Source organism: Aythya ferina (genome assembly GCF_964211825.1).
Source record: "Aythya ferina genome assembly, contig: HAP1_SCAFFOLD_984, whole genome shotgun sequence".
Lineage (NCBI taxonomy): Eukaryota > Metazoa > Chordata > Aves > Anseriformes > Anatidae > Aythya > Aythya ferina.
This window is the reverse complement of record NW_028180870.1, coordinates 5,868-28,873: the sequence shown is the minus strand read 5'-3', so window position 1 is coordinate 28,873 and position 23,006 is coordinate 5,868. Positions and strand designations below refer to the sequence as shown.

Here is a 23,006-nt window from a genome sequence, read left to right as displayed (position 1 = left end):
GTCCCCTCCCAGTGCCTCCGCAGCCCGTCCGCGGGGCGGCCTCCACCGCCGAGGCTTTGCGGCCGCGGAAAAGGGGAAATTAAAAGAAAGAAACCCAAAAACGGCCCCCCCCCAAAAAAACCCCAAAGCCTCCCCGGCCTCGGCTTCCCCTTTCGGTGCCCCCCCCCCCCCCCCCGGAGGTTTTGGGGTTATTTTGTTGGGTTTTGGGTTTTTTCCTTTTTTTTTTTTTCCCCTTTTTTCCTCCTTTTTCCCCTTTTTCCCCCTTTTTTCCCCCTTTTTCACTTTTTTCCCCTTTTTTCCCTTTTTTTCCCCTTTTTCCCTTTTTTCCCCTTTTCCCCCTTTTTTCCCTTTTTTCCCCTTTTTCCCCCTTTTTCCCCCTTTTTCCCCCTTTTTTCCCCCTTTTCCCCCTTTTCCCCCTTTTCCCCCTTTTTCCCCCTTTTTCCCCCTTTTTCCCCCTTTTTCCCCCTTTTTCCCCCTTTTTCCCCCTTTTTCCCCCTTTTTCCCCCTTTTTCCCCCTTTTTCCCCTTTTTTTCCTTTTTTTCCCTTTTTCCCTTATTTTTTCACCACGCCTGGAGCTTGCAGGGAGCAGAGCGGGGGCCTCACCTCTTTTTTTTTGAGGACAAATCTCTTTTTTTGGCCTTTTTTTGAGGACAACGGCGGGTGCGAGCCCGCTGAGCACCCATGGGTGGCTGTGGTGGGGGGGATGATGATGATGATGATGGTCACGGGGGTGATGATGATGAAGGTCACGGTAGCCATGGGGGGCAGTTGATGATGATTGATGATGATGATGGTGGTGGTGAAGGTGAAGGTGATGGTGATGAAGGTCACGGTGGCCATGGTAGGGGTGGTGATGATGATGATGATGATTGAGGATGATGATGGTGGTGGTGAAGGTGAAGGTGATGAAGGTCATGGTGGCCATGGTGGGGGTGATGATGATGATGATGATGATTGATGATGATGATGGTCACGGGGGTGATGATGATGAAGGTCACAGTAGCCATGGTGGGGGTGGTGATGATGATGATGATGATGATGGTGGTGGCCATGGGGTGATGATGATGGCCATGGTGATGAAGGCCATGGCGATGATGATGGCCATGCTGGTGCTGGTGATGATGGTGGCCATGGTGGCGATGATGATGATGGTGCTGGTGGTGCTGGTGATGATGGTGACGGTGACATCGCTGATACTGGTGATACTGGTGCTGACGGTACCGATGTTGATAACGATGGTGATGATGATGATGATGGCACTGATGACGTCAGTGACGGGGATACTGGTGATACTGGTGTTAATGGTGCTGATGGGGATGTTGATAACGATGATGATGGTGATGATATTATTGATAGCGATGATGGTGATACCGGTGATACTGGTGATACTGGTGCCGATGGTGATGTTGATAAGGATGGTGATGATGATATTAATGGTATCGATGATGGTGATACTGGTGATACTGGTGCTGATGGTGATTTTGATAACGATGATGTTGATAACAATGATATTAATGATATTGATAAGGGCCATATTGGTGATACCGGTGCTGACGGCGATGTTGATAAGGATGGTGCTGATAACGATGACATTAATGATATTGATAACAGTGATATTGGTGATACCGGTGCCGACGGCCATGTTGATAACGATGGTGCTGCTGCTGATGATATTAATGATATTGATAACGGCCATATCGGTGATACCGGTGCCGACGGCCATGCTGATAAGGATGGTGCTGATAACGATGACGCTGATGGCATTGCTAACGCTGGCCTTGCTGCCGATGCCGATGATGCCGGTGCTGACAGCAGCGCCTCGTTGGCAGTGAGGGCCCTTCCATTGGCCCAACCCATGGTGCCCCCACCCGTTCCTGTGCCGCCATCCCCCCCAAAACCCCCCAAAACCCCCCAAAACCCCCCAAATCCCCCCCAAAACCGCTGTCCAGGTGCCGGGGGGGTGACGGGGCCCTCTCCCCTTGCTCCACCAGGGACACGAAGGGACCCGAAGGCCGCCGAGAGGCCCGCGAGCGAAGGGTTGAGGGATCCGGCCAGGAGCGGCATCCCGACGAGGTGAGCGGGACGCGGGGGGGTGCTTCAGCTCTTCATCCTCTCGGCCTCCTCCTCCTCCTCCTCATCCTCCTCCTCCTCATCCTCGCCCTCCTCCCGCCCCGCAGATGGAGATGGAGGAGGAGACCCGGGAGATCCTCCTGCCCAACTGGCAGGGCAGCGGCTCCCACGGCATCACCATCGACCAGACGGACGACGGCGTCTTCGTCAAGCAAGTGCAGCAGAACTCCCCCGCCGCCAAGATGGGCGTCGTGAAGGAAGGTGCCGTGCCGGGAAAAGCTCTTTTTTCTATTTTTTTGAGGGAAAAAAAATACATTTTTTTGGGCGGGCCCTTCGCAAGGTAGGGGTTGAAGGCGAAGGGGACGTTTTTTGGGGGGGGTCTCAGCCCTGTCCGAGTGCTCAGCAAGCACTCCCTTCGCAAGGTGGGGATGGAAGGGGGCATTTTTTGGGGGGGATGAGGGGGGTCTCGCCCCCTTCCAACCCTCTCTCGGCCCTTGCAGGGGACCAGATCGTGAGCGCCACGGTCTACTTCGACAACCTGCAGTCGGGCGAGGTGGCGCAGCTCCTCAACAGCATGGGGCACCACACGGTGGGGCTGCGCCTGCAACGCAAGGGGGACCGCTCGCCGCTGCCGGGGCAGTCCTGGGCGCACGAGGCCTTCGGGGCCGGAGGGGCGGAGGTGGTCTTGGTGAGTGCCATGGCACGGGGCGAGGCCGGGAGGATGTGGCGGTGGTGGCAGTGGTGGCGTTGGTGGCGTTGGTGGTGGTTGTGATGGCGATGGTGGTGGTGGTGGTGATGGTGGCGGTGGTGGTGGTGGTGGTGGTAGTGATGGTGTTGGTGGCGTTGGTGGTGGTGGTGGCGTTGGTGGTGGTGGTGGCGTTGGTGGTGGTGGTAGTGATGGTGATGGTGGCATTGGTGGTGTTGGCGGTGGTGGTGGTGATGGTGGCGTTGGTGGTGGCGGTGGTGGTGGTGGTGATGGTGATGGTGGTGTTGTTGGCGTTGTTGACGTTGATGTTGGTGGTGATGGTGGCGGTGTTGGTGGCACTGGTGGTGGTGGTGGCGCTGGCGTTGACGGGGGTCTCTCGGTTGGCAGAGCGGGGACGACGAGGAGTACAGGCGGATTTACACGACGAAGATCAAGCCCCGGTTGAGGTCGGAGGAGACGGTGGAGACGGAGTGCGGCGGGACGCAGAGCAGAACCATCACGGTCACCAGGAAGGTCACGGCCTACACCGTGGACGTCGGCGGGCGCGACGGGGCCGGAGACGTCAACGTGGTGGGCCCGGACTTCAAGGTCCGCATCCCGGGCCAGGCTCCGTCCCCCACCGTGGACTGGAGCACGGGGCTCAAAGGGGCATCTCCGGGGGCTTCCTGCCTCTCCGGGGGCCCCCCCGGCCCCCACCAGCTGGACGTCCACCTCGGCGAGGCCGGGAAGCACCCAAGGACTCAGATGGACTTGAAGCTGCCGGAGAGCCGCCTTCCTGGTGGAGAAACTGGAAAAGCTGTTACGGTGGAGCTGCCGGGGCCTAGGGTTGATGCGAACGGACAGATGGGAGGCCCGGAGGCAGGTTTTCACCTCAAAGGCCCTGGGATGGAGGGGAAAATGCACGTTTCTGGCGTGGACGGCCAATTCCACGGAGGGATCAAAGCGCCCGGCCTGGACGTCTCCTTGCCCGCCACGGAAGGTCCAGCGGGCGACGCCGGAACGGTGGGAAAAGTCAAGATTCCCGTGTTGAAAATGCCCAAATTCGGGTTCGCTGCTGCAGGGCCCGGCCTCGAGGCCAACGTAGACGTCGGCGCGCCCTCGGCCAACGTAGACGTCGGAGGCGGCCACGTCAAAATGCCGCACGTGGCCCTCCCGAAATTCACCGCGGAAGGGTCCGCCGTGGAGGTGGGGAAGGTGGGGCCCTGCCAGGTAGACGTCGGCGCTCCTGGGGTGGCTGTCAAAGGAGAGTGGACAGGCCCGATGTTCAAAAAGTCCGAAACGCCCCAAATTTCTCTGTCGGACGTGAACCTGAACCTGAAAGGCCCCCACGTGAAGGGAGATCTGGGTGTGGCGGTAGAAGGGGACGCCAAAGGACTTGGCTCTGTCACGAAAGGGCTCAAGGTGGACGTGAAGGGTCCTGGTGCTGAATTTGGAAGCCCAGAAGGTTACTTGAAAGGCCCCGGCATATCGGCGCCTTCCAAGGTGTCGATGCCCGATGTGGACGTTAACGTGAAGGGACCCAAACTCAAAGGAGAAATGGACGTTTCTGTCCCCAAAATAGGTGGCCACTTGAAAGGGCCTCAGTTTGGTGTTGAAGGCCCCAAGTTGGGAATGGACGTGCCCGACATCGATGTCAAAGGCCCCAAAGTGAAGATGCCGGAGGTGCACGTCAAGGCCCCCCAGGTCTCCATGCCCGACGTTGACTTGAACCTGAAAGGCCCCAAAGTGAAAGGGGACCTGGATGTTTCCGTCCCAAAACTGGAAGGAGAGCTCAAAGCTCCCGGAGTTGACATCAAAGGCCCTGGACTTGACATCAAAGCTCCTGGACTTGACATCAAAGGCCCTGGTCTTGACGTCAAAGCCCCCGGAATTGACATCAAAGGCCCCAAAGTTGACATTGAAGCACCAGACGTGGACATTCACGGCCCAGAAGGTAAACTGAAGATGCCCAAACTGAAAATGCCGAAGTTTGGGGTGCCCGGCCTGAAGGGAGAGGTCCCAGACGTCGACGTGTCGCTTCCAAAGGGCGAGGTGGACATTTCTGCTCCCAAAGTTGATATTGATGTGCCATGCGTGGACATCAAAGGCCCAGAAGGAAAAGTGAAGGGCCCCAAGGTGAAGATGCCCGAAATGCACTTCAAGACCCCCCAGATCTCCATGCCTGACATCGACTTGAACCTGAAAGGCCCCAAAGTGAAAGGAGATGTGGATGTTTCCGTCCCAAAACTGGAAGGAGAACTCAAAGCCCCCGGACTTGACGTCAAAGCCCCCGGACTTGACATCAAAGCTCCTGGACTTGACATCAAAGGCCCTGGTCTTGATGTCAAAGCCCCCGGACTTGACATCAAAGGCCCCAAAGTTGACATTGAAGCACCAGACGTGGACATTCACGGCCCAGAAGGTAAACTGAAGATGCCCAAACTGAAAATGCCCAAGTTTGGGGTGCCCAGCCTGAAGGGAGAGGTCCCAGACGTCGACGTGTCGCTTCCAAAGGGCGAGGTGGACATTTCTGCTCCCAAGGTAGATGTCAACATGCCAAGCGTAGAAATTGAGGGGCCAGAAGGAAAAGTGAAGGGCCCCAAGGTGAAGATGCCCGAGATGCACATCACAGCACCCAAGGTCTCCCTGCCAGATGTGGATCTGAACCTCAAAGGCCCCAAAGTGAAGGGTGACGTGGATGTTTCCATCCCCACAATGGGTGCTGATTTGAAGGGTCCTGAATTACACCTCAAAGGCCCCAAGGTCGACATTGAAGCACCAGACGTGGACATTCACGGCCCAGAAGGTAAACTGAAGATGCCCAAACTGAAAATGCCGAAGTTTGGGGTGCCCGGCCTGAAGGGAGAGGTCCCAGACGTTGACGTGTCGCTTCCAAAGGGTGAGGTGGACATTTCTGCTCCCAAAGTTGATATTTCTGGTCCCAAAGTTGATATTGACGTGCCAAGTGTGGACATCAAAGGTCCAGAAGGAAAAGTGAAGGGCCCCAAGGTGAAGATGCCTGAAATGCACTTCAAGACCCCCCAGATCTCCATGCCTGACATCGACTTGAACCTGAAAGGCCCCAAAGTGAAAGGAGATGTGGATGTTTCCGTCCCAAAACTGGAAGGAGAGCTCAAAGCCCCTGGACTTGACGTCAAAGCCCCCGGAATTGACATCAAAGGCCCCAAAGTTGACATTGAAGCACCAGACGTGGACATTCACGGCCCAGAAGGTAAACTGAAGATGCCCAAACTGAAAATGCCCAAGTTTGGGGTGCCCGGCCTGAAGGGAGAGGTCCCAGACGTCGACGTGTCGCTTCCAAAGGGCGAGGTGGACATTTCTGCTCCCAAAGTTGATATTTCTGGTCCCAAGGTAGATATTTCTGCTCCCAAGGTAGATATCAACATGCCAAGTGTGGACATTGAGGGGCCAGAAGGAAAAGGGAAAGGTCTCAAATTTAAGATGCCGGAACTAAACGTTCAGACACCAAAACTCTCCATGCCAGATGTAGATCTCAGCTTGAAGGGCCCCAAACTGAAAGGAGATGTGGATATTTCTGGTCCGAAGGTCTCTGGAGACCTCAGGGGACCCAAAATAGATGTGGAAGGGCCCAAAGTGGATGTTGATATGCCGGAGGTAGAGTTGGAATGTCCGGAAGGGAAAATTAAAGGCCCCAAATTTAAGATGCCGAAGCTGAATATCAAGGGACCGAAAATATCCAAGCCGGACGTAGATCTGAATGTAAAGGGACCTAAAATAAAGGGAGAGGTGGATGTTTCTGCTCCAAAGATAGAGGGTGACTTGAAAGAGCCTGGCATTAATATTAAGGGTCCGAGCGTAAATGTCGAGGTCCCAGATGTCAACCTGGAGTGTCCAGAAGCCAAACTAAAAACGCCCAAGATGAAATTGCCTCATTTTAACGTGTCCGGCCCGAAATTTGAGGGCGCCGACATCGATGTAAACTTGCCAAAAGGAGACATAGATATTTCAGGGCCAGAGGCAGATATCGAAGTGCCAGACGTGGAGGTTGGGGGGCCGGAAGGAAAATGGAAGGGGCCCAAATTCAGGATGCCAAAGCTGAACATCAAAACACCTAAAATATCCATGCCTGATGTAGATCTGAACCTGAAGGGACCCAAAGTGAAAGGAGAAATGGATATTGCAGCTCCGAAGATAGAAGGAGATCTGAAAGGGCCAGAAATAGACATTAAAGGACCAAAAGTAGATGTTGAGGTCCCCACTGTTGATGTGGAGGGCCCCGAAGGGAAGCTGAAAGGTCCCAAATTCAAGATGCCGGACATGCACATCAAGACACAAAAAATCTCCATGCCTGACGTGGACATTAACCTGAAAGGCCCCAAAATGAAAGGTGACATTGACGTCTCAGCTCCGAAGCTGGAAGGGGAGCTGAAGGGCCCAGATGTTGACATTAAAGGCCCCAAAGTGGACATTGACAAACCAGATGTGGAAATTCATGGTCCTGAGGGAAAATTCAAGATGCCCAAGTTCAAAATGCCCAAGTTCGGCATGCCGGGCTTCAAAGCAGAAGGCCCCGAGGTGGACGTGAACCTGCCCAAAGGAGAATTTGATGTTTCTGGCCCAAAGGTGGACATTGAAGGTCCGGAGGTGGACATAGGGGTGCCAGAAGGGAAGGTGAAAGGCCACAAGTTCAAGATGCCTGAAATGCACATCAAGACAACCAAGATCTCCATGCCTGATGTTGACTTGAACCTGAAGGGCCCCAAAGTGAAAGGAGATGTGGACGTGTCCATGCCTAAGCTGGAGGGTGAGCTGAAAGGCCCCGATGTGGACATCAAGGGCCCCAAGGTGGACATTCAGGCTCCTGATGTGGACGTTCATGGTCCTGAAGGAAAATTCAAGATGCCCAAGTTCAAAATGCCCAAGTTCGGCATGCCAGGACTGAAAGCAGAAGGCCCCGAGGTGGACGTGAACCTGCCTAAAGGAGAATTTGATGTTTCTGGCCCAAAGGTGGACATTGAAGGTCCAGAGGTGGACATTGAAGGTCCCGAGGGAAAGCTGAAGGGCCCCAAGTTCAAGATGCCTGAAATGCACATCAAGACGCCCAAAATCTCCATGCCCGACATTGATCTGAACCTGAAAGGCCCCAAAGTGAAGGGAGATGTGGATGTGTCTCTTCCCAAGGTGGAAGGAGAGCTGAAGTGCCCAGATGTTGACATCAAAGGTCCCAAGGTCGATGTGGACCTTCCTGACGTTGAACTGGAAGGGCCTGAAGGGAAGTTGAAGGGTCCCAAATTCAAGATGCCCGAAATGCACATCAAGGCTCCCAAGTTCTCCATGCCTGACGTTGATTTCCATCTGAAAGGCCCCAAAGTGAAGGGAGATGTGGACGTGTCTCTCCCCAAGGTGGAAGGCGAGCTGAAAGGCCCCAAAGTGAAGGGAGATGTGGATGTGTCTCTCCCTAAAGTTGAAGGCGAGCTGAAAGGCCCTGAGGTGGATATTAAGGGCCCCAAGGTGGACATTGACGTCCCAGATGTGGATGTTCATGGTCCTGAGGGAAAATTCAAGATGCCCAAGTTCAAAATGCCCAAGTTCGGCATGCCGGGCTTCAAAGCAGAAGGCCCCGAGGTGGATGTGAACCTGCCCAAAGGAGATATTGATGTTTCTGGCCCAAAGGTGGACATTGAAGGTCCTGAGGTGGACATTGAAGGTCCCGAGGGGAAGGTGAAGGGCCCCAAGTTCAAGATGCCCGAAATGCACATCAAGACGCCCAAAATCTCCATGCCCGACATTGATCTGAACTTGAAAGGCCCCAAAGTGAAGGGAGATGTGGATGTGTCTCTTCCCAAGGTGGAAGGTGACCTGAAGGGCCCTGAAATCGATATCAAAGGTCCCAAGGTTGATGTGGACCTTCCTGACGTTGAGCTGGAAGGGCCTGAAGGGAAGCTGAAGGGCCCCAAGTTCAAGATGCCTGAAATGCACATCAAGGCACCCAAGTTCTCCATGCCTGACGTTGATTTCAATCTGAAGGGCCCCAAAGTGAAGGGAGATGTGGACGTGTCTCTCCCCAAGGTGGAAGGTGAGCTGAAAGGCCCCGAAGTGGATATTAAAGGCCCCAAGGTGGATGTTGACGTACCAGATGTGGACGTTCATGGTCCTGAAGGAAAATTCAAGATGCCCAAGTTCAAAATGCCCAAATTTGGCATGCCAGGCTTCAAAGCAGAAGGCCCCGAAGTGGATGTGAACCTGCCCAAAGGAGATATTGATGTTTCCGTCCCGAAGATGGATATTGAGGCACCGAGTGTAGACATTGAAGGTCCTGAAGGGAAAATTAAAGGTCCTAAATTTAAGATGCCTGAGATGCATTTCAACGTTCCTAAGATCTCCATGCCCGACATCGATTTGAACCTGAAAGGTCCAAAAGTGAAGGGGGGTGTTGATGTTTCTGCCCCGAAATTGGAGGGAGACTTGAAAGGTCCCGACTTGAATATTAAAGGCCCGAAGTTGGATGTTGATGTTCCTGACGTTGACATTGAAGGTCCTGAGGGCAAATGGAAAGGACCCAAGATGAAAATGCCCGATATGCATATTAAGGCACCGAAATTTTCTATGCCTGATGTGGACCTCAACTTGAAAGGACCCAAAATGAAAGGAGAAATGGATGTTTCTGTACCGAAAATAGAAGGTGAATTGAAGGGGGCCGATCTGGAACTTAAAGGGCCCAAAGTGGACATAGAGGCCCCAGATATTGAACTCGAATGTCCAGAAGGAAAGCTGAAGGGTCCCAAATTTAAGATGCCCGACATGCATTTCAAAGCCCCCAAGATCTCCATGCCAGACTTTGATTTGAACCTGAAAGGCCCCAAAGTGAAGGGGGATGTGGATGTGTCTCTTCCCAAGGTAGAGGGAGACCTGAAAGGCCCAGAAGTTGACATCAAAGGCCCTAAACTTGATGTAGACCTCCCTGATGTTGACCTAGAATGTCCAGAAGCAAAGGTGAAGGGCCCCAAGTTCAAGATGCCAGAAATGCACTTCAAGACGCCCAAAATCTCCATGCCCGACATCGATTTGAACCTGAAAGGCCCCAAAGTGAAGGGAGATGTCGATGTTTCTGCTCCCAAGATTGAAGGTGACCTGAAAGGCCCCGAGATAGATATCAAAGGTCCTAAACTGGACATTGAAGCTCCTGACGTAGATATTGAAGTCCCAGAGGGGAAGCTGAAAGGCCCCAAATTTAAGATGCCCGACATGCATTTTAAGGCTCCCAAGATCTCCATGCCAGACTTTGATTTGAACCTGAAGGGCCCCAAAGTGAAGGGAGACGTTGATGTGTCTCTCCCCAAGGTGGAGGGTGACCTGAAAGGCCCAGAAGTTGACATCAAAGGTCCCAAGGTCAATGTGGACCTTCCTGACGTTGACCTAGAGTGTCCAGAAGCAAAGGTGAAGGGTCCCAAGTTCAAGATGCCTGAAATGCACTTCAAGACGCCCAAAATCTCCATGCCTGACATCGATCTGAACCTGAAAGGCCCCAAAGTGAAGGGAGATGTCGATGTTTCTGCTCCCAAGATTGAAGGTGACCTGAAAGGCCCCGAGATAGATATCAAAGGTCCTAAACTGGACATTGAAGCTCCTGACGTAGATATTGAAGTCCCAGAGGGGAAGCTGAAAGGCCCCAAATTTAAGATGCCCGACATGCATTTTAAGGCTCCCAAGATCTCCATGCCGGACTTTGATTTGAACCTGAAAGGCCCGAAAGTGAAGGGAGATGTGGATGTTTCTGTTCCCAAGTTAGAAGGTGACCTGAAAGGACCAGAAGTTAATGTAAAAGGTCCCAAAGTGGACATAGAGGCCCCAGATATTGAACTCGAATGTCCAGAAGGAAAGCTGAAGGGTCCCAAATTTAAGATGCCCGACATGCATTTCAAAGCCCCCAAGATCTCCATGCCAGACTTTGATTTGAACCTGAAAGGCCCCAAAGTGAAGGGGGATGTGGATGTGTCTCTTCCCGAGGTGGAAGGAGAGCTGAAAGGCCCAGAAGTTGACATCAAAGGCCCGAAACTGGACGTGGACCTCCCTGATGTTGACCTAGAGTGTCCAGAAGCAAAGGTGAAGGGCCCCAAGTTCAAGATGCCAGAAATGCACTTCAAGACGCCCAAAATCTCCATGCCCGACATCGATTTGAACCTGAAAGGCCCCAAAGTGAAGGGAGATGTCGATGTTTCTGCTCCCAAGATTGAAGGTGACCTGAAAGGCCCCGAGATAGATATCAAAGGTCCTAAACTGGACATTGAAGCTCCTGACGTAGATATTGAAGTCCCAGAGGGGAAGCTGAAAGGCCCCAAATTTAAGATGCCCGACATGCATTTTAAGGCTCCCAAGATCTCCATGCCGGACTTTGATTTGAACCTGAAAGGCCCGAAAGTGAAGGGAGATGTGGATGTGTCTCTCCCCAAGGTGGAGGGAGACGTGAAAGGCCCAGAAGTTGACATTAAAGGCCCGAAACTGGACGTGGACCTCCCTGACGTTGAGCTGGAAGGCCCTGAAGGGAAGTTGAAGGGTCCCAAATTCAAGATGCCCGAAATGCACATCAAGGCTCCCAAGTTCTCCATGCCTGATGTTGACTTCCATCTGAAGGGCCCCAAAGTGAAGGGAGATGTGGACGTATCGCTTCCCAAGGTGGAAGGTGAGCTGAAAGGGCCAGAAGTTGACATCAAGGGCCCCAAGGTGGACATTGACGTCCCAGATGTGGACGTTCATGGTCCTGAGGGAAAATTCAAGATGCCCAAGTTCAAAATGCCCAAATTTGGCATGCCGGGCTTCAAAGCAGAAGGCCCCGAGGTGGACGTGAACCTGCCCAAAGGAGAATTTGATGTTTCTGGCCCAAAGGTGGACATAGAAGGTCCTGAGGTGGACATTGAAGGCCCTGAGGGGAAGCTGAAAGGCCCCAAGTTCAAGATGCCCGAAATGCACATCAAGGCACCCAAAATCTCCATGCCTGACATCGATTTGAACCTGAAGGGCCCCAAAATGAAGGGAGATGTGGATGTATCTCTTCCCAAGGTGGAGGGTGACCTGAAGGGCCCTGAAATCGATATCAAAGGCCCCAAACTGGACGTGGACCTTCCTGATGTTGAGCTGGAAGGCCCCGAAGGGAAGTTGAAGGGTCCCAAATTCAAGATGCCCGAAATGCACATCAAGGCTCCCAAGTTCTCCATGCCTGACGTTGACTTCAATCTGAAGGGCCCCAAAGTGAAGGGAGATGTGGACGTGTCTCTCCCCAAGGTGGAAGGCGACCTGAAGGGCCCTGAAATCGATATCAAAGGTCCCAAGGTCGATGTGGACCTTCCTGATGTTGAGCTGGAAGGCCCCGAGGGGAAACTGAAGGGCCCCAAGTTCAAGATGCCCGAAATGCACATCAAGGCACCCAAATTCTCCATGCCTGATGTTGACTTCCATCTGAAAGGCCCCAAAGTGAAGGGAGATGTGGATGTTTCTCTCCCCAAGGTGGAAGGCGAGCTGAAAGGCCCCGATGTGGACATCAAGGGCCCCAAGGTGGACGTTGACATGCCAGATGTGGACGTTCATGGTCCTGAGGGAAAATTCAAGATGCCCAAGTTCAAAATGCCCAAGTTCGGCATGCCGGGCTTCAAAGCAGAAGGCCCCGAGGTGGACGTGAACCTGCCCAAAGGAGAATTTGATGTTTCTGGCCCAAAGGTGGACATTGAAGGTCCTGAGGTGGACATTGAAGGTCCCGAGGGGAAGCTGAAGGGCCCCAAGTTCAAGATGCCTGAAATGCACATCAAGGCACCCAAAATCTCCATGCCTGACATCGATCTGAACTTGAAAGGCCCCAAAGTGAAGGGAGATGTGGATGTGTCTCTTCCCAAGGTGGAAGGAGAGCTGAAGTGCCCAGATGTTGACATCAAAGGCCCTAAACTGGACGTGGACCTTCCTGATGTTGAGCTGGAAGGCCCCGAGGGGAAGCTGAAGGGCCCCAAGTTCAAGATGCCCGAAATGCACATCAAGGCTCCCAAGTTCTCCATGCCTGACGTTGACTTCAATCTGAAAGGCCCCAAAGTGAAAGGAGACGTTGATGTGTCTCTCCCCAAGGTGGAAGGCGACCTGAAGGGCCCTGAAATCGATATCAAAGGTCCCAAGGTCGATGTGGACCTTCCTGATGTTGAGCTGGAAGGGCCTGAAGGGAAGTTGAAGGGCCCCAAGTTCAAGATGCCCGAAATGCACATCAAGGCACCCAAGTTCTCCATGCCTGATGTTGATTTCAATCTGAAGGGCCCCAAAGTGAAGGGAGACGTTGACGTGTCTCTCCCCAAGGTGGAAGGCGAGCTGAAAGGCCCCGAGGTGGACATCAAGGGCCCCAAGGTGGACATTGACGTACCAGATGTGGACCTTCATGGGCCAGAAGGTAAAATAAAAATGCCCAAGTTCAAAATGCCCAAGTTTGGGGTGCCCGGCCTCAAAGCAGAAGGCCCAGAGGTCGATGTGAACCTCCCAGAAGCTGATGTCTCCATTTCTGGTCCAAAGGTTGACATTAGTGTTCCTGATGTGGACATAGAAGGTCCAGAAGGAAAAATAAAGGGCCCTAAATTTAAGAAACCTGACATGCAATTCAATGTTCCTAAAATCTCCATGCCAGACATTGACCTTAATTTGAAAGGCCCTAAAGTGAAGGCTGATGTTGACCCTTCTCTTCCCAAAATTGAGGCTGAGCTGAAAGGTCCTAAGCTGGATATCAAAGGGCCAGAATTTGAGGCTGAGGCACCAAAGCTTGATATAGAAGGAAAGGCCAAAAAATCCAGGTTTAAGCTGCCTAAATTCGGCTTTTCTGGGCCTAAAGTGCAAGGCCCTGAGGTGGATGTAAAGCTGAAAAAGCCAGACGTTGAAATATCGGGTCCTAAAGTTGACGTTCAAGCTCCCGATGTTGATGTGCAGGCAAAATCGAAAGGCTCAAAGTTTAAAATGCCTTTCCTGAGTATTTCCTCACCTAAAGTTTCGATGCCAGACGTGGAGCTAAATCTGAAAGGGCACAAACTGAAAGGAGAGCTAGATCTCAGCAGCCCCAAGTTGGAAGGGGACCTGAAAGGCCCCGAGGTGGACATCAAGGGCCCCAAAGTCAACATCGAGGCGCCCGATGTGGACATTCACGGTCCTGAAGGAAAACTCAAAATGCCCAAATTCAAAATGCCCAAATTTGGAGTGTCTGGGGTTAAGGCTGAGGGGCCAGAAGTGGATGTTAGCATTCCCAAGGGAGACCTGGATGTTTCGGGTCCCAAGGTGGACATTGAAGGTCCAGAGCTGGACATTGAAGGGCCGGAGGGGAAGCTAAAGGGCCCCCATTTCAAGATGCCTGAAATGCACATCAAGACCCCGAAAATCTCCATGCCCGACATCGATCTGAACCTGAAGGGCCCCAAAGTGAAGGGAGATGTGGACGTGTCCCTTCCCCAGGGAGATCTGAAGGGACCCGAGTTGCATTTGAAAGGTCCGAAAGTGGACGTGGAGGTTCCAGACGTTGACATTGAAGGTCCCAAAGGAAAGGTGAAAGGCCCCAAATTTAAAATGCCAGAAATGAACATCAAGGCTCCCAATATTTCCATGCCGGACTTTGATTTGAATTTGAAAGGTCCCAAGGCGAAGGGAGGCGTGGATGTCGATCTTTCCGTGCCAAAACTGGAAGGGGACTTGAGCGGGCCAGAAATTGATATCAAAGGGCCAAAGGTTGACATCAGCGCACCCGAGCTGGAGGTGGAAGGGCCAGATGGAAAATGGAAAGGCCCCAAGTTTAAAATGCCAGAAATGCACATAAAGGCTCCCAAAATTTCCATGCCTGACACAAGCCTGAACCTCAAAGGTCCCAAGCTGAAAGGAGACATAGATGTCTCTGCTCCAAAGCTAGAAGGAGATTTTAAGGCTCCCGATATCAATGTTGAAGGTCCCAAAGTGGACATTGACATGCCAGACGTGGACATTCATGGCCCGGAGGGTAAACTCAAGATGCCCAAGTTCAAAATGCCCAAGTTCGGCATGCCGGGCTTCAAAGCAGAAGGCCCCGAGGTGGACGTGAACCTGCCCAAAGGAGAATTTGATGTTTCTGGCCCAAAGGTGGACATAGAAGGTCCTGAGGTGGACATTGAAGGTCCTGAGGGGAAGCTGAAGGGCCCCAAGTTCAAGATGCCCGAAATGCACATCAAGGCACCCAAAATCTCCATGCCTGACATCGATCTGAACCTGAGGGCCCCAAAGTGAAGGGAGATGTGGATGTATCTCTTCCCAAGGTGGAAGGCGATTTGAAAGGAGTTGAGCTGGAAATGAAAGGACCCAAAATAGACGTAGATGTTCCTGATGTGGATATTGAAGGACCAGAAGGCAAGTGGAAAGGCCCCAAACTGAAGATGCCAGAGATGCACTTTAAGGCACCCAAAATTTCCATGCCAGACTTTGATCTGAACCTGAAAGGCCCAAAAGTGAAGGGGGATGTGGACGTGTCTGTGCCGTCTGTGGAAGGTGACTTGAAAGGGCCGAAAGTTGATATTAAAGGTCCTGAGCTGGATGTTGACGCCCCAGATATCCATCTTGAGGGTCCGGAAGGGAAGTTGAAGGGTCCCAAATTTAAGATGCCCGACATGCATTTCAAAGCCCCCAAGATCTCCATGCCAGACTTTGATCTGAACCTGAAGGGCCCCAAAGTGAAGGGAGATGTGGATGTGTCTCTTCCCAAGGTGGAAGGTGACCTGAAGGGCCCTGAAATCGACATCAAAGGTCCCAAGGTCGATGTGGATCTTCCTGATGTAGAGCTGGAAGGCCCCGAAGGGAAGCTGAAGGGCCCCAAGTTCAAGATGCCCGAAATGCACATCAAGGCACCTAAAATTTCCATGCCTGACATCGATCTGAACCTAAAAGGCCCAAAAGTGAAGGGAGATGTTGACGTGTCTCTCCCCAAGGTGGAAGGCGACCTGAAGGGCCCAGAAGTTGACATTAAAGGCCCTAAACTGGATGTGGACCTTCCTGACGTTGAACTGGAAGGTCCTGAAGGGAAGTTGAAGGGTCCCAAATTCAAGATGCCTGAAATGCACATCAAGGCGCCCAAGTTCTCCATGCCTGACGTTGACTTCAATCTGAAGGGCCCCAAAGTGAAGGGAGATGTGGACGTGTCTCTCCCCAAGGTGGAAGGTGAGCTGAAAGGGCCCGATGTGGACATCAAGGGCCCCAAGGTGGACATTCAGGCTCCTGATGTGGACGTTCATGGTCCTGAAGGAAAATTCAAGATGCCCAAGTTCAAAATGCCCAAGTTCGGCATGCCGGGCTTCAAAGCAGAAGGCCCTGAAGTGGATGTGAACCTGCCTAAAGGAGAATTTGATGTTTCTGGCCCAAAGGTGGACATTGAAGGTCCAGAGGTGGACATTGAAGGTCCCGAGGGAAAGCTGAAGGGCCCCAAGTTCAAGATGCCCGAAATGCACATCAAGGCACCCAAAATCTCCATGCCCGACATTGATCTGAACCTGAAGGGCCCCAAAGTGAAGGGAGATGTGGATGTGTCTCTTCCCAAGGTGGAAGGCGACCTGAAGTGCCCAGATGTTGACATCAAAGGCCCGAAACTGGACGTGGACCTTCCTGACGTTGAACTGGAAGGGCCTGAAGGGAAGTTGAAGGGTCCCAAATTCAAGATGCCCGAAATGCACATCAAGGCGCCCAAGTTCTCCATGCCTGACGTTGACTTCAATCTGAAAGGCCCCAAAGTGAAGGGAGATGTGGACGTATCGCTTCCCAAGGTGGAAGGTGAGCTGAAAGGGCCAGAAGTTGACATCAAGGGCCCCAAGGTGGATGTTGACGTCCCAGATGTGGACGTTCATGGTCCTGAGGGAAAATTCAAGATGCCCAAGTTCAAAATGCCCAAGTTCGGCATGCCGGGCTTCAAAGCAGAAGGCCCCGAGGTGGACGTGAACCTGCCCAAAGGAGAATTTGATGTTTCTGGCCCAAAGGTGGACATTGAAGGTCCGGAGGTGGACATTGAAGGTCCTGAGGGGAAGCTGAAGGGCCCCAAGTTCAAGATGCCTGAAATGCACATCAAGGCACCCAAAATCTCCATGCCTGACGTTGACTTCAATCTGAAGGGCCCGAAGCTGAAGGGAGACGTGGAGGTTTCCGCACCTGATCTGGAAGGTCCCAAAGTTGAGATCGAGGCCCCTGACATCGACATCAAAGGCCCTGAGGGGAAGCTGAAGGGCCCCAAGTTCAAGATGCCAGAGATGCACATCAAGGCTCCTAAAATCTCCGCCCCAGACTTCGATCTGAACCTGAAAGGCCCCAAAGTCAAAGGTGACTTGGACGTGTCGGCGCCAGGAGTGGAATGTGAGCTGAAAGGTCCCGAGGTCAGTGTGGGCGCTCCAAAATTGGACATTGGGGCCCCCGATGTTGACATTGAGAGCCCGGAGGGTAAATTCAAGCTGCCCAAGTTCAAAATGCCGAAATTTTCCATGCCTGGCTTTAAAGGGGAGGGGGTGGATGTGGACGTGAACCTCCCGAAGGGAGATGTGGACATTTCGGGCCCCAGCCTAGAGGTGGAGGGTCCTGATCTCAGTGTGGATGGGAAGCTCAAAGGTCCCAAATTTGCGATGCCCGAAATGCATATTAAGGCTCCTAAGGTCTCCCTGCCCGATGTTGACTTAAACCTCAAGGGGCCTCAGCTGAAAGGGGACGTAGATATTTCTGGCCCCAAGCTTGAAGGTGATTTGAAAGCCCCCCAGATTGATGTGAAAGCCCCCAAAATAGAGCTCGATGCTCCCAGTGTGTCCATCGAAGGGCCGGAAGGGAAACTCAAAGGCCCGAAATTCAAGATGCCCGAAATGCACATCAAGGCGCCCAAGTTCTCCATGCCCGACGTTGACTTCAATCTGAAGGGCCCCAAAGTGAAGGGAGACGTGGACGTGTCTCTCCCCAAGGTGGAAGGGGACCTGCAGTGCCCGGACATTGACATCAAAGGCCCCAAATTGGACATCCAGGCACCCGACGTGAACATCGAAGGGCCAGACGGAAAAGTGAAAGGGCCCAAGATGAAGATGCCAGAAATGCACATCAAGACACCCCAGATCTCCATGCCAGAAATAGACCTGAACCTAAAGGGGCTGAAGCTGAAGGGCGATGCTGACATCCAGGGCCCGAAGCTGGAGGGAGGTTTGAAGGGTCCTGAGGTTGACATCAAGGGCCCCAAAGTCGATATCGAGTGCCCAGATGTTGACATTGAAGGTCCGGAGGGAAAACTGAAGATGCCTAAGATGAAGCTGCCCAAATTCGGCCTCAAAGGGGAAGGTCCTGACGTGGACGTGAACCTGCCCAAGGCAGAAGTTGACCTTTCGGGCCCCAAGGTAGACATCAGCGTCCCGGATGTGAGTATCGAAGGTCCGGAAGGCAAACTGAAAGGTCCTAAAGTGAAGATGCCAGAAATGCACATGAACATGCCTAAAATCTCCATGCCCGAGATCGATTTGAATTTGAAAGGCCACAAAACCAAGGGAGGCTTCGATCTTTCGGCCCCGAAGATAGAAGGCAACCTGAAGGGTCCCGACGTTGACATCAAAGGGCCCGAATTGGGGATCAAAAGCCCTGACATTGATGTTGAGGGTCCCGACCTGAACATCGAAGGTCCGGAGGCCAATGTCAAACTTCACAAGTTTAAGAAGCCAAAGTTTGGGTTTGGGATGAAGAGCCCCAAGGCAGACGTCAAGGTCCCGGGGGCCGAGATGGATTTCCCGGAGGCTGAGCTGAACGTGGAGTCGCCCGACATCAGCATCTCTGGAAAGGGCAAGAAGAGCAAGTTCAAGATGCCCAAACTTCACATGAGTGGCCCCAAAGTCAAAGGCAAGAAAGGCGGCTTTGAGGTGAACGCGCCCGGTGGAGAGCTGGACGCGAGCTTGAAGTCTCCCGACCTGGACGTGAGCGTGGCTGGTCCCGACGTGACGATAAAAGGGGACGCTGCGGTGAAGTCCCCCAAAGGGAAGAAGCCGATGTTTGGGAAGATCTCCTTCCCAGACGTTGAGTTTGATCTGAAATCGCACCGGTTCAGAGGGGACGCTTCCATTACGGTCCCAGAAGTCGAAGGGAAACTCAAAGCGCCAGAGCTGGAGGTCAAAGGCCCGGGTCTCAACGTGGATGTGGAGGCTCCCGACGTGAACCTGAAGACACCAAAATTCAAACTTCCTGGCGGGGACTTGAAAATGGAAGGAGACCTGAAGGGCGCCAGCGTCGACGTTGCCGTTCCCTCCGTCTCGGTGCCAGACCTCGACCTCAACGTGAAAGGACCAAAAGGCAAAGTGGAAGTCGGCGTCCCCACGGTGGAACTGGGAGGTCCCGAGGGAAAGCTGAAGATGGGGAAAATGGGGCTCGGCGTGGACGTCCCCGATGCCAGCTTGGGTGTCTCGGCCGGAGGCGTGGGAGGAAGCGTGAACCTCCCGGGTGTTGATGCCAAGCTGAAAGGCCCGCACGTCTCCGGACCCGATTTTGATGGAAACCTGAAAGGACCAAAAATTAAGGGCGATCTGGGTGTCGAAGGGCCGAACGTCAGCCTGGGCGCACCGGACGTCAGCGTTGGAGGCTTTGGAGGAAAACTGAAGATGCCCAAACTCAAATCCTCGGCCTTGGAGGGCCCGGACTTGGGCGTGAAGGGAGGCATCGAATGCTCCGTCCCGCAGCTGGCGGCAGATGTGAAAGCCCCGGGTGCAAATCTCCACCTTGGCGCCCCCGACATCGGCATCAAAGGACCCTCGGTGGACGTTTCGGCCCCGGATCTCAATGTGAACCTGAAGGGAGGCCTCGACGTTAAGTCCCCCATCGCCTCGGTGGAGGCGGCAGAGGTTGGCTTTGAAGACCTGAGCGGCACCATCAAGCTCCCGTCCCTCAAACTCCCCCAGTTTGGTATTTCTGGCCCTGGAATCAATGGGGCGGATGCGGGCGTCAGCATCGAAGGCCCGCAGGTCCGAGGAGGGCTGAAGGGCTCGGGGGCCGGGATGGAAGGAGCGGAGCTGGAATTGAAAGGGCCTCAACTTCAGCTGCAATCCCCCGGCGTTTCCTCACCCGACGTCGACCTGAAGCTGAAAGGACCAAACATCAAGGAGCCCGGCGCCGGCCTCCACCTCGAGGGGCCGTCCTTGGACGTGTCTGCGCCCAAATTTAACATCAAGGGGCCGAAAATCAAAGGTGGCGCCACTGTTGCCGGAGAGGCCAGCGTGGCCGGCGGCGGTGGTCTCCACCTCGCCGGCCCCAAGGTCACGGTCGGCGTCCCGCAGGGTAGCGCGGAGGGCAGCCTGGGGAAAGTGTCCTTCCCCAAGCTGCGCATGCCCAAATTTGTCTTTTCTGAGCCCGAAGTGAAGGGCAGGGAGGTGGGGGTGGACGTGGAGTTCCCCGGGGCCGACGTCAGCCTCCAGGAGCCCGAAGCGGAGGACGGCAAGGCGAAGAAGTCCAAGATCAAGATGCCCAAGTTCAACTTCTCCAAGGCCAAGGGGAAGAGCGCCGGGTCCCCGGAGCTGCCGGCCCACGGGGTAGACCTGAAGGCCTCCAAGGCCAGCTTGGGCTCGGTGGAGGGGGAGTTGGACGAGGGGACGACGGCCAAGGGCAAATTCTCCCTCTTCAAGAGCCGCAAGGCGCGCCACCGCTCCTCGTCCTTCAGCGACGACCGCTCGGCCCACTCGAGCCCCACGGGGACCCTGGAGATGGAAGGGGCCGCCAAAACCAAAGCCCCCAAGATGAAATTCGGGACGTTCGGCGGCATGGGCTCCAAGACGAAAGGCTCCTACGAGGTGACGGGGAGCGACGAAGAGGCCGCCAAGCCTTCGCGCCTCTCCTCCTCCTCCAGCACCGACAGCACCACCAAGATCGGGGTCCGCATGCCCTCGGTGGAGCTGACGGTGGCCAAGAGGAAGGAGTAGCGGGGTTGTACATAGGCGCCCGTGTACATACGTCGCCCGCCCGGGGCTGTACATAGGTTTTATAGCTTAACGACGCCTCCCACAGCAATTAAGGCCGGGCGGTGGACGGAGGCCGCCCGGCGCCGCGCGCGCTTCGCCCTTCACTATTTGATATTTCGAGCTATTTTGATAAAAAAAAAAAAAAAGCCAAAATACCTATTTCCCTCCCAAGGTTTTTTGCTCATTCTCTTCAGTGTTTTGGTTCATGGAAGCCTGTTTATTTTTTTTATTTTATTTTATTTTATTTTTTTTCTGGCGGGGAGTTGGTTTTTTTTTTTTTTAGTTTTGTTTTCCGCTTCTTTTCGGGCTCGTCAGCGGGGGAGGAAGGGAAAAAAAAAAAAAACATAAAAAAAAAAACAACGACGAGGCGATGGAAAAAAAAAAAAAGGAAAATAATCCCGTGGTTGGGTTGCGCAAAAGGGCGCCGGCATCGGGTAACAGGGGCTGGCCACAGGGAAATGCCTCACGCGGCGGCCTCCGGGGGCGAATTTTTGTGTCAAATCCCAATTTCTGTTATTTTTTTTTTTAATTTTTTTTTTTTTTCTGTGGAATTCCTGGTTTTCGACAAGCGGAGGTTGGAGTTACAAAAGGGGGGGGGGGGGGGGCGGGGAGGGAAAGCAAAGGATTTAAAAAAGAATAATATAAAAAAAAAAAGGATAAAAAAGCAAAAAGTTTTTTAAAAAATATATATAAAAATAAAAACAACGCCCTTTCAGCACTTTATTGGGAAATTAACGGAGAATGTAAAATGCAAATAAAAAGTTTATTAACCGTGGCTTCAGTGCTTCTGTTCACCCTTGGGTGGGGGGTTTGAGGGGGAAAGCCGCCAGCCCGGCTCTAGACAGCCACAAAACCCCAACCCCAGAGGGTGCCGGCTTTAAGTGGCGAACGCAGGAGCCCCAAAATCCCCAGAAATTGAAGAAAAATCGTCCTTCCCCCCCCCCCGCTTCCTGACTTGGTTCCTTCCTCCCGCTCCCCCCCCCCTCCCCCCTCGGTCTGGGAATGGTTTCGCCCCTCCCCCTTGTTTCCCGCCCAACCGCCGCCATGTTGGGAGCGGCCGCGCCCGCCCGCTGCGCATGCGCAGAGCGGGGGCGGCGCTGAGGGGAGGGGAGGGGGTTGGGGGGGGGGGCTTTAGGGGGGTCCTGGGGGGGGGGTCCGGGGGGGTCCTGAGGGGCTCGGGGGGGTCCTGGGGGGTCTCAGGGGGGTCCCGGGGGGGTCTTGGTGGTGTTGGGGGGGGTCTGGGAGGTTTGGGGGGGGTCCAGGAGAGGCTGGGGGGGGGTTGGGGGGGGTCTGTGGGGATTTGGGGGGGGTCCAGGACGGGCTGGGGGGGGTTGGGGGGGCTTTGGGGGGGCCTGGGGGGTTTTGAGGGGGTCTGGGGGGGGTTTAGGGGGCCTAGGAGAGGCTGGGGGGGCTTTGGGGGGGATTTGGGGGGGTCTGGGGGGTTTGGGGGGGGGGTCTAGGACAGGCTGGGGGGGGGTTGGGGGGGATTTGGGGGGGGTCTGGGAAGATTTGGGGGGGTCTGGGGGAATTTGGGGGGGTCTGGGGGGGTTTAGGGGGGGTCCAGGACAGGCTGGGGGGGCTTTGGAGGGGTCTTGGGGGGGTCTGGGAGGTTTTGGGGGGGTTTTGGGAGGTTTTGGGGGGGTTCTGGAGGGGTTTGGGGGGGCTTTGGGGCGATGCAGGGGCTTTGTTTTCCACAGCTCTTACACCGCGGTTACTCCAAGGGGTTACAGCTCCGCGCGCCGTTACTCCGGGTGAGTCACGGCCCCGCTGAGTCACTGGGGGGAGTTACACAGTGAGTCACGCGCAGTTACTACGGGGGAGTTGTGTACGAGTAAACCGCACGCTGTTACTACGGGGGAGTTACACAGACTGTGAGTCACGCGCAGTTACTACGGGTGAGTTGTATACAAGTGAGCCACACGCAGTTACTAGGGGTGAGTTACACACTACAAGTAAGCCACACGCAGTTACTAGGAGTAAGGTACACAAACTGCAGATAAGCCACACGCAGTTACTGCGGGTGAGTTGCATACACTGCAAGTAAACACATAGTTACTACGGGGGAGTTGCATACACTACAAGTCACACTCAGTTACTATGGGGGAGTTACACACACTATAAGTGAGCCACACGCAGTTACTACAAGTGAGTTACACACACTACAAGTAAGCCACATGCACATTATTAGGGGCAAGGTACACATACTACAAGTAAGCCACACGCAAGTTACTCGGGGGGCAAGGTACACAAACTGCAAGTGAGCCACACGCAGTTACTACGGGTGAGTTACACACTGC

General features: G+C 53.9%; 1 protein-coding gene across 1 annotated transcript; it reads left to right on the top strand.

Annotated features, from left to right (window-relative positions):
• Positions 1 to 1,955: 1,955 nt before the first annotated feature.
• On the top strand, positions 1,956 to 21,484 carry LOC311429413 (neuroblast differentiation-associated protein AHNAK-like). The gene is given in 5 exon segments (XM_084540492.1): positions 1,956 to 2,073; positions 2,178 to 2,331; positions 2,571 to 2,758; positions 3,164 to 14,981; positions 14,984 to 21,484. Coding segments are annotated over 4 exon segments (17,847 nt in total). The 5' UTR covers positions 1,956 to 2,073; the 3' UTR covers positions 20,671 to 21,484.
• Positions 21,485 to 23,006: the final 1,522 nt, after the last annotated feature.